General features: G+C 43.9%; 1 protein-coding gene across 1 annotated transcript; it reads right to left on the bottom strand.

Annotated features, from left to right (window-relative positions):
- Positions 1 to 1,227: 1,227 nt before the first annotated feature.
- YWHAB (tyrosine 3-monooxygenase/tryptophan 5-monooxygenase activation protein beta) lies at positions 1,228 to 15,210 on the bottom strand. The gene is made up of 6 exons (XM_065031960.1): positions 14,936 to 15,210; positions 6,592 to 6,892; positions 5,486 to 5,609; positions 4,917 to 5,080; positions 3,557 to 3,652; positions 1,228 to 3,094 (listed from the first exon to the last, which is right to left on the bottom strand). The coding sequence occupies exons 1-6, from the start codon at positions 15,193 to 15,195 to the stop codon at positions 3,038 to 3,040; spliced, it is 1,002 nt and encodes a 333-aa protein (XP_064888032.1). The 5' UTR covers positions 15,196 to 15,210; the 3' UTR covers positions 1,228 to 3,037.
- Positions 15,211 to 15,586: the final 376 nt, after the last annotated feature.

Below are 15,586 nucleotides of genomic sequence, written 5' to 3' on the forward strand. Positions count from 1 at the left end.
ATCAGTTTAAACATGTAGAGTACACCCAGACTCCTACAGTGGCAGGGCAAGCTAGAGTGCCCATTCCCAAAATGATTTAATTACTTGAAAAATTAAGATATTTCCTCATCATTGCTGCAGAAGTCTCTCAAGCTCATAATTTCCCACAAAATAGATGGTAAGGATGGCAGATGCCATGTGAAAGAACTGAGGCAGGACAGGTGCTCTATGAACAGGAGCAGCTAGCAGGACCCAGGATTTTTTCTTTGTGAACCTGACAATGTCACCAACATGAGGCAGACAGGGAGTTAGCGTACAAAACAAAATAATTTAAGAGCAAGTATGCCTAGAAAGGCTGGAGAAAATGTCAGAGTGGCAAAAACTAGATACATACAGAGGGACCACTATTTAAACATGCAGCACAGGACAGATCAGGGGACTATTGCTGCCCATCTCTTCAAGCACTTAATTCCTAGAAAATAAGCGTGCATTTTCACTCCGAGTAGTTCCTTTGCACACCAGCAGCTGAGCAGAGTTACCTGCAGTACATGCAGGTTACACAGATTTACCTGCAGTACATGTGGGTTACACAGATTTACCTGCAGTACATGCGGGTTACACAGAGTTACCTGCAGTACATGCGGGTTACACAGAGTTACCTGCGGTACATGCGGGTTACACAGAGTTACCTGCGGTACATGCGGGTTACACAGAGTTACCTGCAGTACATGTGGGTTACACAGAGTTACCTGCAGTACATGCGGGTTACACAGAGTTACCTGCAGTACATGCGGGTTACACAGATTTACCTGCAGTACATGTGGGTTACACAGGTGACCGGGGGTACAAACACAATGCACAGAGGAGCAGCTGAAGAGCTGACCCTGCGGCCACAAGTGTGAGGAAAAGCCTTTAAACGTAACCAGACTTTTCCTATGTACAGTGTGTTCACCCATACAATCTGCAATGACTCACAGCAAGTTAAACAGAGCTGCATCTCTTTCAAGTCCTGCAATGGCAACGTAAGTGTGACCTCAACATAAATGAAGAGAGACTGTTCTCTACTACAAATTTGGGAGGGCTTGGGGGGAATATCTCTGCAAAGGAATGAGTAACTTAGCATTAGTAACATTTGGAAATAATGAATCAACTCATACAATCCAAGATTTGTGCATTTAATAAAAGTGGTGATTTTACTACCACAGGTTTCTTGTCACCAGTACAGCAAAGATAACAGACACAAACAACTGATAAAATTTTGTTTTATTATTCACTTTTGAATTCTTTTACACTTTCCTGATTATTTTGTGTAAGGTGAAACTAGAACTGTTTAAAAGACATACACAAATCTAGTACATCAATAACCAGGTATTTCTTTTTGCTATACTATTCTCACAACCACGTGTGTGCTAGGCAATATAACCGTCACAGAAGCAAACTTTAGGCAGAATACTGGTCAGTAAAAACAAAGCGAAGAGCTACCAGATATACAGACAGGCTCGGTTCCACATTCACTACTGCATTTATCAAGCGCCAAGTATTAACTGCACAATTTGTTCAGCTAGTAGAGGGGAGTTTTAAAATCAGTGCATGAAATTCTCTTCAGCAGACGGATGGACAGACAAACAGATGGATCCTATACCTAAGTGGAATGTGAAGGCAGGGGGATGATACCGCGAGACTGAGAGGTGACTATTCCTAATCTTTTCCACTGCATTATTCACGCAACTCTTATTAGGTTTTATTTAATGGGACATGTTTGAAACACAACTAGGTGAGGGTGTTTGGAGCTCAAATATTACAAGCGTTACAAATGTGTAGGTCTGCATTCCAGTACAATAAAGGGGAAATCCTGAATATTTGAGCCAGATCCTGATACTACCAAGAAGAGCTGAAGAATGCAACAGCACCAGCAGCTCTCAAGCATCCAAGGAAACCTGTCCTCGAGCAGACTCAGGTCTGCCCACCACCCTGACATCACCCATTATCAAGGGAAGGGCGACGCGTACGCGGGAGTCCAAAATTGCTTTAATGGAGCTCAAACAGGCGAGAGGGTCGAGGGTGAACTGAGTCCAATGGGGTAAAAATTTCTATAAAGTGAACTTAAAGATGGTTCAGTGGATTTACTTAAGTTTTCAGGATAAATTCAAAATGGTAATACCACGGAGATTTCGACTCAGCTAAGATGAAAGTAATGCAAAAGTGGCAGATCACTTCATGGTATCATCCAAACTAATAAGGCCATTCAAAAAATTGAATCTTCTCCTATTGCAAGTCCATGGTAGTGAACCAAGAATTCTCACTACTGAAGAATATCTAAGGTATAATTAGGTACGTTATTGCTGTGGGAAGGGGCCTAAGTCATGCATGGTGTATGAGCATGAAAGCACTTTTAGAAGTCAAATCCCAGTTAGCTGCCAGCATAAAGAATTTGGGAATCAAGCTGCTAACTCCGTCGTTACCCTCCTCCCCCAAACAAACCCCATCTCCAGAAAGACAGGATTGACAAAGTGAGCTTTTGACTGAAAGCGGTGCCTCAGACTTGGTTACAAACGTCTACAGTGTGCCTGGAAAACTAATTCATAGCAGTGTTACTAACTGGAATGCCATACATCAGATTGTTTTCCTTCCATGCCCCAGTGTGACAATAGAATCTCTATAACTTTCTGTACAACTTTACAAGAGAATTGTACTTCGACTATTTTGGTGCCAAATTAAGCTCGCCGGAGTTACATAATTGATGTCTACTTTTCTACCAATAAGAGTTTTGTAAAGTCAATTGCAATCACAAAACCCATAATCACAGTGTTCAGTTAAAAATATAAACACGGTAATCGTAACTGTCAATGTTCATAATAGGAAAGTTCGGAATGCCATTATAATAACCGACCTCCGCTTTAAGTACACAAAACACCAACCAACCGTTTTTACCCCACAGACAGTTTTTGCTACGCTGAGGTTGTGAAAGTCGATGTACTATTCTTTTTGCTTGTCGCACAAAGGGATATATGTGTAGGATACAGGGTGACATTGAACATATAGTGAAGCGTGACAGCCATTAGTTCTCTCCCTCCCCAGCGTCCCCTTCATCTCCCTGGTTTTCCGACGTCCATAGCTGTAAGAAAACACAAGCACATGTTCATACTAAAGCACACAGTGACAATTGCCAGGAAAGGGAAGACAGCATAGTTAGCAGTAGCTGCGCATTTTTCTCAGCTAAGAGCTGAATTTAACAGTAAAGCTATAGAATAATGAACTAGAAAACAGGCAAAGGATTACTAGTAAAAAGCCAGCAGAAGTTTGCAAGCTCAACACAAGGACAAGCTGGCTGTTGAGAACTGACAAACTGGACTTTCTGTTACAAAAAAGCTTGTTACAGTGGTAACAAGTGATTTCTGGTTTAAACAAGCAAGTCTAACAGGTCTGGTTAGGAAAAGCACTGCAGTTAAGACAGGCAGTTAATGCGTCAGAAGAGGCTTTTAATGGCACAGAACTACCCAAACCTTCAGATGTGGAGTGTTAGTGGAGTCCAGGGGCCGAGGCAGCGACAGCGCAGCAGCTCGCCCGCAGTACTTACAGTGAGGTTGTCCCTAAGCAGCTGCATGATGAGGGTGCTGTCTTTGTACGACTCTTCATTCAGCGTGTCCAGCTCTGCTATCGCTTCATCAAATGCCTAAAAATATGCAAGGCAGCACTGTCACACTGCTCTCTGAATTCACTTCTTACACAGAGCTTACAAATTTGCCACGTTACTACTCAAATGCTGTGACAAAGCTTCCAGTATTTCTCTTTTCCACCAAGAGAAGAAGTGTAAAGTGAGCACTAGACAAGTAGTGGGAAACAGAAGTCCTCAGGGGGTTCCAGATGAAAGCCCAGAACAACTTTCCTACCGTGGCAATACCAAGCACCGAAGAGGCAAGCACACTGTCATGCTGAAGAATGATTCACACAGCTTGAAGTCAGGCTTAACAACAACATAAGTAACACTTTCATTAAAAATGAAGGCCTCACTGGTCTAAATTGGCAATAAAAGACAAAGGTACCATTAAATAGATATATGTATTACACATGGGTAAGTAGGAAAGAAAACAGAAGACAAGGGCTTTTTGACGGTGGGGTGGAAGGTCTTGGATTTCTTTTCAAAACAGCACAGGAAACCAGGTATGTTCCACTAGAGATTAATAAAGCTGCTCTTCCTACCACTCTCTTACACATAAAAGCCCAGGCTGCAAGTCCAAGAGCCGTAAATGCTATTTCTTCATCTGGGTTTCAAACAGATGGAAGCGTATTAACTAAAAAAGCAGGAACAGCAGCTTTGCACAACAAAACATTACTCGTTACACAGCATTGCTAAGTGCATATTAAGAACGCAAAGGTTCAGCTAACGCCATATAATTCAAGTTACTATTAGACAACGTTCACAGATGCCAAAAGCTCCATTTAGAAGGCTCTAATCATATCTTAAGGAGAAGGTTAAGACAAAAATGACTGTTTGGCAGAAGCCACCACACAAGCTCTTCTTGGTGTCTGGAGAGACAAGTGCACACACGCAGATACACAAGGGCATTTAGGGCTATGAACATATGCACAAAGATGACACTTCATGTATTTGTTAAGTGCTCAAATTCAAGTAAATATTTCACTTTAGAGGTGCTAAATTAATCCAAGTGTTTTCAAGTTTCACACAAGCTCATTCTAAGAAAACTACATGGCCATAAGAAGAGGCACTTTGTCTTGCCTTTCACTCAACTGCACTTAAAGCCAAGCTAAGTTAACTAATTTACCTGAAAATACACTAAGATGATAATAGTTTCAAGATGAGAGCATTTTTAAAGAATTTTATATGAAAAAGCATCATTATCTACAAAGTCCTACTGCAACCATGTAACTATATCCTTAGCCTTGACAAAAATTGGTAATGCCCAGAGTGTGCTTACCGTCTTTGCCAGGTTACAGGCTTTTTCAGGAGAATTTAGTATCTCATAGTAGAAGACAGAGAAATTTAGAGCCAAACCAAGTCGAATGGGGTGTGTTGGCTGCATCTCTTTCTTGCTAATTTCAAACGCCTCCTGGTAAGCTTGCTGAGAGTTCGCTACTGTTGCTGCAAGAAGTAATTACAATCATATTAATGCACAGGACATCGCTGTACTTCACGGGGGAAGTACACATATTATATTCTTGGTCTAGACTATTGTGCCACTAGAAATCAATACAATTATATATGCATAGACGCTTCTTTCAGCGTTTTTAGATGTAAAGTCCTACCACTGGCTGATGTATTAAGGTAGAAACATCTGTTCAGATAAAGCTTTGATATACAGAAATTAAGTTCAACAGTTTAAAAGACTTAAAATGGAATTTACTCAAAATAAATTTCAAGCAATCTGAATGCACACAAGCTCTAAGTCATAGTGTACTGTGATTAAACACTCACTTCCATCCCAGCTGAAGAGTAGTAGTTCTGAGTAATAAATCCAGCAGGATGAGAGATTTCATCTCTACTTACTTTGCTTATTGTCCCCAGATGCCACCTCTGAGAGGTATCTGTAGTAATCGCCTTTCATTTTCAAATAGAAGACCTTGCTTTCTGGCTGCGTGGCATTGACAATAAGGTATTTATCCAGGAGTTCCTGTGAAAGGAAACATCACTTTTTTGTTTCCAAGTCATAAAAATAATGTCTGAAACAGAACCTTCATCACAATGGTAAACACGAACTGTTAAAACATTAACAATGACTGATGGGTACTCATGCGTTAATCACTTTGCCTACTGTTGTCTAAACTCAGAACAAAAGAGAAACTACTTGGATCCTAATCCCTGGAAAGCAGAAAACTTGCTGCGTTGAGGCTATCCACAGTTCACTCCTGCAGAACCTCATGGCTCTCAGGGGCCTGCAAAAAACTTCCTTAAAACACACTGATGCAAACCTATGTCCACAACCAAGCTAACAGCCTGACATGAGCACAAGTTTGGTCACTTTTGGGGCCACAAACTTGAATTACGCAAAGAGCAGTGAAATTATCCACAACAAACTGATTCCATCTGCAACTCCAGCTGAAAAGCTGCAGCACACGTGCATTCAGAAAGCAACGCAAAGGCTGAGAGTACTGATAGCAGCTGCTCTTGAGAGATCTTTAGCAAAATGAGCAGCAACAAAACAAATCCCTCTCGTCTAAGTGAACAAAATAGTGAAACTGGTTTGGAGGAAGAAGTACACACCTTCTTCATCCAAAAAAACCCACTAAACAAGCCTTGGGACATCCGTATTCATGAACAAAAGAATCCAAATGGTAGGATTTTTAGCAGGACTCACATCAGTGCCCCAGATTGAGGTTTGTTTTCATGGTGACCCCTGGCCAGCAGCTACAGGTCTTCAACACTGCTCTGTTTGCTTTTTTCTTATTAAAAAAAAATAATGCTCTTTTTATAACAAATTCCCCAGGGAACAAACTAGATGACTTAGGAGCTAGAATTGCACCCAAGTACGTGGCAATGCAAAATTATTCCCCTGCTAAGGTGCTGCAGTGTCTACAGCACTAGTAAGATTCCTTAAGCCTCACTGAAAAACACTGCAGCACTAACTACTGTTATTTTTGCTGTTGGATTATTACCAGAACATCATTGCAGATATCCTGCAATTCAGCCTCAATTTTCTCACGATATTCTCTTCCCATCTGCTGTTTCTTCTCATTCCTCTCTGTTTTCTGTTCAATGCTGGAAATGACACGCCAGGACGAGCGACGGGCACCAACCACGTTCTTGTAGGCAACGGAAAGTAGGTTCCTTTCTTCGTTGGACAGTTCGTGTCCCTGCTCAGTGACAGCCTTCATGGCAGCAGCCATGTCATCGTAACGCTCAGCCTGTTCAGCCAGCTTGGCTTTCTGTACCAGCTCGCTTTTGTCCATGGCTCTCCTGCAATTAGTGGGGAGTAAAAACAAAGAAAAACGTCTCTTGATTGTCTGCATGGTGGAAGTTAATGCTGAAGGGTGAAGCAGAACTCACAGTCACTAGTAAGTGGGAAATCTATCACAGAATCACAGAATCGACTGGGTTGGAAAAGACCTCAGAGACCATCAAGTCCAACCCTTGGTCCAACTCTAGCCCGTTTACTAGATCATGGCACTAAGTGCCATGTCCAATCTCAGTTTAAAAACCTCTAGGGACGGCCAGTCCAGCACCTCCCTGGGCAGCCATTCCAATGCCTGACCACTCTCTCTGTAAAGAATTTCTTTCTAATATCCAGCCTAAATTTCCCCTAGTAGAGTTTAAGCCCATGCCCCCTTGTCCTATTGCTGACTGCCTGGGAGAAGAGATCAATCCCCACCCGGCTAGAACTGCCCTTCAGGTAGTTATAGAGAGTGATGAGCTCACCTCTAAGCCTCCTCTTCTCCAGACTAAACAACCCAACTCTAATGAAGTAATATGAAGGATTTATTTTTTAAATTTTATATGGCCTTTTGCCAGATATGTCTAATTTCTATGTGCAAATGATTAATTAAAACCCTGAAGATACGTAAGCACTATTCTTCAAAATGCAGCAAAATTCATACTGGCATTAAGCACAGCACATCTATACGTTCCCTACGTAAATCTCTCCTCTTTCCTATACTGGCCACAGCTCAGCCTGGGAGACACTGCACATTCTAACCCAGACACCACCAGTTTTGGTTGGTTTGGAGGTTTGTGTTTGTCTCCCCCCACTATTATACAACAGCAACCACTGAGCACTAAAGCACTGGACAGCTCCTGACACTGAAGACTTTCTGCACACTACAGGAGATGTTTGTGGGTTTAAATAAACCATACCCAGTAAAGCTGTAGTTATTGGCAACTACGGAAAGTACATTTAAAACTGGTGGGGTTTTTTGTCTGTTTGCGTTTTTTTATACATGCATCAACATATGTATAATAGACAATTCTACACAGCTAGTGTGGCTGCAGCCTCCAGTTTTCAAAACCTTTTAATAACATTGATACGCATGAAAACCAAATGGGACATGGCCCACGTGATGGTCACGACTGCAAAACTAATTGCCTACATGGAAACAGCTTGTTTATAATTTCTGATAACGCGGTTTAGTAACTGAAGCCAAGAAAAACACATCACATGACCAGGAGGTCCCTGAAGAGCTTAAGCAATGAAAAATGAAGTTAGTAAGGAATGCACCAGTGAGGCAGCTCGAGTGTTGCTTACTTGAACAAGACAAGGCTAACATACAGGTAACTTGGCCATTGAGCTACTCAACCACCTAGGGCCAGGTTCACAAGAGAATTTAAACAAGTTTCTTTGCCTTTATCAAAGTAAGTGGCCTCCTTGTCAGCACTGAGCAGCAATGTTCCTCTCCTACTCCATAAATCCCAGTCAGGACTCTCACTGTCCAGAAGAGAAGCTTTTAGGCTGAGACCTAACAGCTTAAAAACACCTTTTAAAAGAACAATATAAAGCAAACAAGAACAATAAGTTTACTTCTGTTCATTAGACAAGCGTCTACAGCCCTATTACAAAGCACCAACAGGCTGAAAGGAAGTGCTGCAGCTTTTTCCCTGGCTTCTCCTCCAGAGACCCCAGTCTGACAGGCTCCTGATGAAGAACATTTCGCACACACGGCTCAGTTTGTATTTCAATTCAACTATGAGCCACCACACTATTACCCGGGGAAACCAGGCCCCTGTACTGAATCCTCAACCAGGACACCGAGACGCAGCCCCAAATTCCCAACATGTGTATGAGCACTTTCACAATTTCTTACTGAAAGGCTGGAATCCTAACTACAGAATTATTAGATTACCATATTCCATCCCTCCAGCTGAAGATAGTCCACTTTAGCAAAAAAACAAGAAGAAACCCATACCCGAGATACCACATCAGACATTGTTATTTCACATGAATGCTCTTGAAGTAAACCCAGCAACCACATGTCCTACCTGCTATGGATCTGCCAGTCACACTCACTCCCGCTTGTGTTTGATCCCATGTAGATGTAGCCTAACGCATCCATCCATGTAAGGCACCCAGTGAGAATTTGTAATGCTAAAACCAGCCTCCTGGAAAGAGACTTCTTGTGGACTTGTGAGTAACGGTGAGCTGCAGTTCAGTCCCATTTCAAATACTACGTTTAAACCACTGGATTCTGGCACCTATTAAAAGGTGACACACAGGCTTCAGATCGAAGCGCTCCACCAGACAGACTGACTGCAGGTAGCAGCAGGACATGTTCTTACAAGGTCTGATTAATTTGGCTCAGCCTTCCCCAAAAGGCTTTTACCATGGGGATATGCTGTATCATAACTGGCTTCCGCAACGCTATCAAAAGGATAGTTCCTGAGGATGGAAGGGAGAAATGGAGCTTGTGATGTGTATTTTTTCTCCCTACTCTGAAGTGTATCATAGTATCCATGCATAACAAGCCCAAGGAAATTAGACTGTTTATCACTGAGAACCCATCTCACTTTTCACTGTTGAGTCTACCAAGCCTCGTAAACCATTCCCTTAACTCAGCACTAAATTTAGACTATGTACTTAACGCAGGAAGTAATTTGTGAGTGACATTTCTTTGCTCACTCACTAAAATCTGAACATCAGCAAAGTACACCAAAGAATGTTTTTTACATTACAAGAGTCAATTTTAAATAACAGGACATTTAAGCAAAGCAGCTTCAGAGCCGTTCTAGTTTCCTCACAGTCTGCGCAGCTTCTAGAAGCATTTCTATTGCAACCGTCTTATCTTCTCCTCTTCTTCCTATGGAATGTGGTTATTATGTAGAAAAAGCCTGCTTGTTGAAGTCCAGAGGCAAGCAGCTTCAACAGAGTTTACATTTTGCTATTGAAAGGTCAGTTTTATCTTTGATCTGCAATTTGCCAATAGTGGTCTAATTTGTAGACAAATCATCCACACAGAATTCTGTTTATAAACAGTATAGGGTTCAGTTTAGAAATGGTGTGGTTTGTTTTATGAAGCTCACTGACATATTTATCTTCAGATGCAAGTCAGTTCATGGCAGTCAATGGGTTCATATAAGGACACATGAAGGAAATCACAGATGGAACTGCAAGGGCATAAAGACCTAGTGGATAAAAGAGATCCAAACACCAGTTTCACATATCAATTATACAAGCAAAATACCAGCACAAACCATTAGAAAGTTGTTTCTCATCAAACAACCTTCCTCAATAATGTAACTAATTTATGCACATCTTAAGTTGAAATGGATTACTGAAGATGGGGTTTCTCAGAATTTCACTGGCTTAGTTTTGACATAAAAATTCAGTACACAGGGGCTTGAGTTGTTTAATTAATTCATCTTAATACCTGTACTGTTGCTAGGTTTGCTATGAAACACTAAGTATTATTCAATAATATGGATTTAAAAGAACTTAAATGCAGTAAGGAAATCATTGCCCACACCAAAATATCTGCCATCGACAGTAAGCCTGCCATTATTTCATTCACAGGGTGCTGCACACAGAAACATTTAAAATCCTTATTCAATCCTCCATTGCTTACCTTGTTAGAAGCTTGGAGAGAGCTTTGCAGAGCTATGCTGGCTTGAGCTCCAAAAGAGGGAAGTGTTTGCCAGAAGGAAAAAAAGATACAAGGAAAGGAGTGATGTTTGAAAAGGCAAAGAAGCAACTCTCAGTTATAACTGGTCCCTCCCATAGGGGAGACGAAAGCCACTCTCTGACAAGGATCAGTGTGCCACAGTCTGAACCCAGCAAAGCCTACAGCTAGAAATACTCCTAAGCCACACACAGAAGCCATCTAACACAGGTTACCTGCAGCCAGGAGCAAAACACACACAGGTGGTGAGCAGGAGGCCAGCAGGAATGATCTATTCTAGCACTAGTGATGGCACAGCCACGATGGCAAGGGGGACAGAAGGAAGGTGGAAAAAGGAGCGGAGACGTGCGGATCGCAGCCATGGAGGAGTCCTGAAAGCTGGCTGGTCTAGGCAGAAGATTCTCAGATGCGTTAATACATTTCAGATTCTTAAGACTCTGTCTTCTTAAGAATCTGTCAAACCACAACTTAGTAGCCCTCCAAAATAAGTAGCTGGATGCTACCAACCACTAGCCAGCAGTTGCAGCCAATTAGACCAGCTGCCAGAAATTTGAATCATCCTGAATCTCACATTCCAAATATGTTTTTATTATTATTATTATATTTTATATCTCTCCCATACAGATTAAGCTCTTTTAATCTCCCTTACAAACACAGAACAGCATGTATACACGTCCTAGAAGTTACAAGCGCTCACTTCCCACCACCAGAAAATCTTTACACCTGTGTAGAGAAGACTCGGAAACATATTACAAAGCATCAAAGGTTGAGAATCAAAGGTCAGAGCCTGTAAAACACGTTAGTTTGTAACTGCCTTACTGCTTTTAGTGGAAGATGCAGAAAGAAAGGAACGGATGGACACATGGAACTGGAGGTTTATATCTCAGTAACAGCTGAGGAGTAAAACACACTGACACTGTTCTTCAGAAAACTGCAGGAGCTTGAGGAGAATTACATCTTGCTGCTCAGCAATTAGTACATCTGCTTCATAGCTTTTATTGTTTCCAATCTTGATGAGCTGCTTAGGACAAAGCCCAAACAGATCAGAAGTAACTCTGTTTGAAGACTGCAGAAATCAAATAAACACTGACACTGAAAAAGGCTTATATAACATATTGAACTGACAAGACAATACTAATAAGCCTACGTTGGCCTGGAGTCCACTGGTCTCAATGACCTGTTCTTCTGATGCTAATTAAGCCATTGATTTCTGTGTACTGTTTTTCTCTTTATAGCAAGCACTAGGTTCTATCAGACAAATGCTTCCACTCTGTAACAAAATTGGTGAGAAAGCAGCGTGGTTACTGGCTTGACACACTGGTCCCTAAACAGTTGAGATGTAGGTTAACAGACCTACACATTTCCCTGTGAGAAATGAATGTAAAACCAGATTTGGGGAAATGGGATGCAATCATACTTCTCAGTCACAAATCTGTAAGTCCATTCAAATTCTAGCAGGAAAAGCAGCAGACTGGTACAGAATTTGTAGTTCAATCTTCCAACAATATGCGAACATACCTTATTCGACTTCCAGATGGGTAATTCATTCTGAAATTAACCATTCACATGATGTAAGTGGTATTTCAAATTACAGTTCTATAACTACAGAGAGTAGGACCTTTGGAGATATTTCTAAAACCCTGAAGATACGTAAGCACTATTCTTCAAAATGCAGCAAAATTCATACTGGCATTAAGCACAGCACATCTATATGTTCCCTACGTAAATCTCTCCTCTTTCCTATACTGGCCACAGCTCAGCCTGGGAGACACTGGAGATATTTCTAATATCTCTTTGGAGATATTTCTAATGGAAAACCCTTTGCCATAGTTCAGGCACACCCGATGCTGATGGCATTCACTGTCAAGGAGCGTTAGGGACAGACATTCTTTATAGGAAAGGAGTCAACTCTCTTGAAATGGAGTGCAAAGAACATTCCTTGCTTTGTTGCAGTATTACATCAGTTGTCTTTCTCTATTTTGGTTCCCTCAAAGGCTACCACGTACTGCTAAATAACTGAATAGAAAATGAACATGTCTGGTAAGACCTGAACAGTGAAATCTTCCACAACTGGCAAGAGCCTGGGTATAACAACAAGTTCAGTAAAATATACTGCCAACATAATGAGGGGGAAAAGGAAAATTACTTCATAGTTGTGATATTCTTGCTGACCTTGTGCAGCACATAACTTGAGCCTCCTCTGCATCTACTGATTAACTGTGCACCCCGGCCTTCAGCTCAAATCTTTATGCAAATGTTCAGATAAAATTAACATTTTATAAAGCCATGCCTAGAACTGCTCTGACCAGCTCCTGCCCTCCTTACTTGTGGCTTCCTAAAACCAATGAATACAATTTCTTGAATATAAAATGACCTTCACTGGTTTTCAGTCTCCATAGACAATTAGGAAATTTCTATGACAAGCACCAACAGCGTGCAGGGATATTGGTATTGTACAGACAGCTTAAATTTCGTAACAGTGGCCTTGTTCTTCACATCATTCAAACGAGGGAGCGCGGGCCGAAAAGGACAGCACCGCCACATTCCTACAGCACTTCACGCCAGCCAGCTGCAAGTGGAGACGAACGTGAGGTTCCAATGCACAATATACTTACATGGCAACACCTTTTTGTTCCAGCGAGCAGAATTGGTTTTGGCTAGAATCCAGGTGGAAATAGTGAGCTATCCCAAAAAATCTTCCCGCAGGCAAAAAGTTCATGCCAAACAAATGTATTCATATCACAGGTAAATCACTTTTGTTAATAATAAACGGAGAGGATTTATTATTACCGGGTGGGGCAAAAAGTGGAGCCATATAAAAGAAACACTATAATGCCTCGTCTTACTAGGATACCAGAGGGATTCGAGTACTAGTTTTTTACCTCGTTAGTCAAATCATTATTTACTTAACTCCTCCTCATCTGAGTTTATTCACATGCAGCACAAAAAGCTGCATACTGGCAAAGGCCTGCTTAGAACAAAAAAGGCTCAACATCAAAATAGCAGAGATCAGAACATGCGGTACTGAATAACGAGGTTGAGAAAACTGCACTAGGCCCATCTGTGCAATGAGTCTATCGTTTCACCAGCACCAATTTAATATACAAAATATTATACAAGGTATATTTTTGCAGTCCTTTATTATGAAGAGTGAAAAAGGCACTAGCATTCTTACTTGTTTTCTTTTCTAGTCTCGTTTATATCTCATTATTATCTGAAAATAAAACCAAGCTTTTTTTTAATAAAGAAGCATTAACATTTCTGACTGAGGTGTCCTGTAGCAGTAAATGCTTGAAGACAAATATTCCTCCTGCCACTGAAGTTACAAAACCTTACAAATACTCCCAAACTCTCTGATATCTTTATGTAGGAATTTAGCTTTTACAGTGTTACACGATGTGCTTTTTGCTTTCCTGCCACTAGAGAAGTTCTTTTAACTATTAATAAAGAATTTAGCTGAACCAATTTATATTACAATCTGTACATTAGATGCATTTTGGCTCCCATACACTGACACAGTGACTGTATGCCACTGACACTTGACCACAATTAGTATCTGATTATACATACCTCAAATGAAACCTATAGCTGTTAGTCTGGGTTTACTGCCCAGCCTTTTTGTAGACTGGGGCTGGCTTAAAGCCACCTTATTTCCCTCTGGAGTCCTCTGTAAACGCATCTCTATTCCCAAATGGACACAAAAAGTGGAAAACACTAAAATAATATTGTTTCTTTCTAAAGCGTTTACAAAATTTCCGTGATCACTTTCGGTCCTACACGAGCAGGCTCGTACCAACCAGCGCAGAAACGGCACCTCCCCACTCGCGCTGACAGGGCCCAGGATCTCGGCCGGGCAGAGGGTCCCTGCTTTGGAGAAGCGGCGAGGACACCCCATCCCCCCGTGTGGGGAACGCAGCAGCCTTGGGGAAGGGGAGGGTGTGAGCGACACTGACCCCGGGGTGGCGGGGGAATCGCCGCCTTCCAGCCCCGGCCGCCGGGCCGGGGAGCCCCTGGCCGCCGCTGGCCGCTCGGTACAGGTGTGCGCGGCCTCGCCCTCCCGGCAGCAAGTGACTCACCGGGGCGGGGCGGGGCAGGGCCGGGCGCTCGGGGGAGAGGAGGCGGCACCGCCCGCCCGGGCTCCGCAGCGGCGGCCGCGGGAGGGTCACTCCGTTACTCGGAGAGGGGAGCCAGGACCCGCCGACCCCGCCGCCTGCTGCGGCCTTCCTGCCCCTCCCCGCCGCGGGGGAAGAGCGGGCCCGGCCGCTGGGGAGGCGGGGGGCAGGCCCGGGAGGCCTCCCCCGCACGCTCCCGTGGGGCCGCAGCGGCCCAAGCGCAGCGGCAGGGGAAGGGGATGGAGCCCGGGCGGGGCCGGCGGGGAGCGGCCCGGGACCCTCACCTGGCGGGGCGGCGGCACCGCGGCCTGGATCCCGGCGGGCGAGGCGACTCGGAGCGCGGCGGCCGCTCGGCGCACGCACACACACCCTGCGGCGCTGCGGCCCCGCTTCCGGCGCCGCCGACACGCCCCTTCCGGCGCCGAGGGGGTGGGACGCCACCGCCCCTCTCGCCTCCCCATTGGGCCGGCGGGCGCAGCCGGCTCGCGGTTTCTATGGCGACGGGGAGGGCTGAGCCGCTTCCGCGCTCCGGCCCGCCCGCCATGGCGGAGCCGGGGACACAGCCTGCGCCTCGTACCCATCCCGCCTGGGGCGGGCCCGGCCCCGTCGCCCATGGCCGGGTGGGGGGAGCGAACGTGAGGGGGCCGAGGAGCTGGCGGGCCCCGCCCGCTGCGTGAACACACCCCGGGCCCCGCAGGGCCTGGCTGCTCTGTCACACCCTGGCACCCTTCAGGCTCTTTGTCTTGTTTGAGCTCCTTTCGCACACGTAGGGCACTCTGTGGTGTGTTGGTGTGTCTTTGGTAAACGCTAATCGCCGTAACGGAGGGGGGGCTGCTCTGGCTGGGGGGTGCAGCAAGTTCTCGAGCAACAACAAGACAGCATCTTATTGATTGAGCATCTCTCGTACGAGGAAAAGCTAAGACAGCTGGATCTGT

Source organism: Columba livia, chromosome 16, assembly GCF_036013475.1.
Source record: "Columba livia isolate bColLiv1 breed racing homer chromosome 16, bColLiv1.pat.W.v2, whole genome shotgun sequence".
NCBI classification, from domain to species: domain Eukaryota; kingdom Metazoa; phylum Chordata; class Aves; order Columbiformes; family Columbidae; genus Columba; species Columba livia.

Coding starts and splice junctions, on each gene's coding strand:
- YWHAB (XM_065031960.1), bottom strand. CDS start 15,195: ATGGCGGGCGGGCCGGAGCGCGGAAGCGGCTCAGCCCTCCCCGTCGCC. Junction 6,893..14,935: donor CGGTGCCGCCGCCCCGCCAG/GTGAGGGTCCCG, acceptor CACTAATTGCAG/GAGAGCCATGGACAAAAGCG. Junction 3,095..3,556: donor TGCTTAGGGACAACCTCACT/GTAAGTACTGCG, acceptor GTTTTCTTACAG/CTATGGACGTCGGAAAACCA.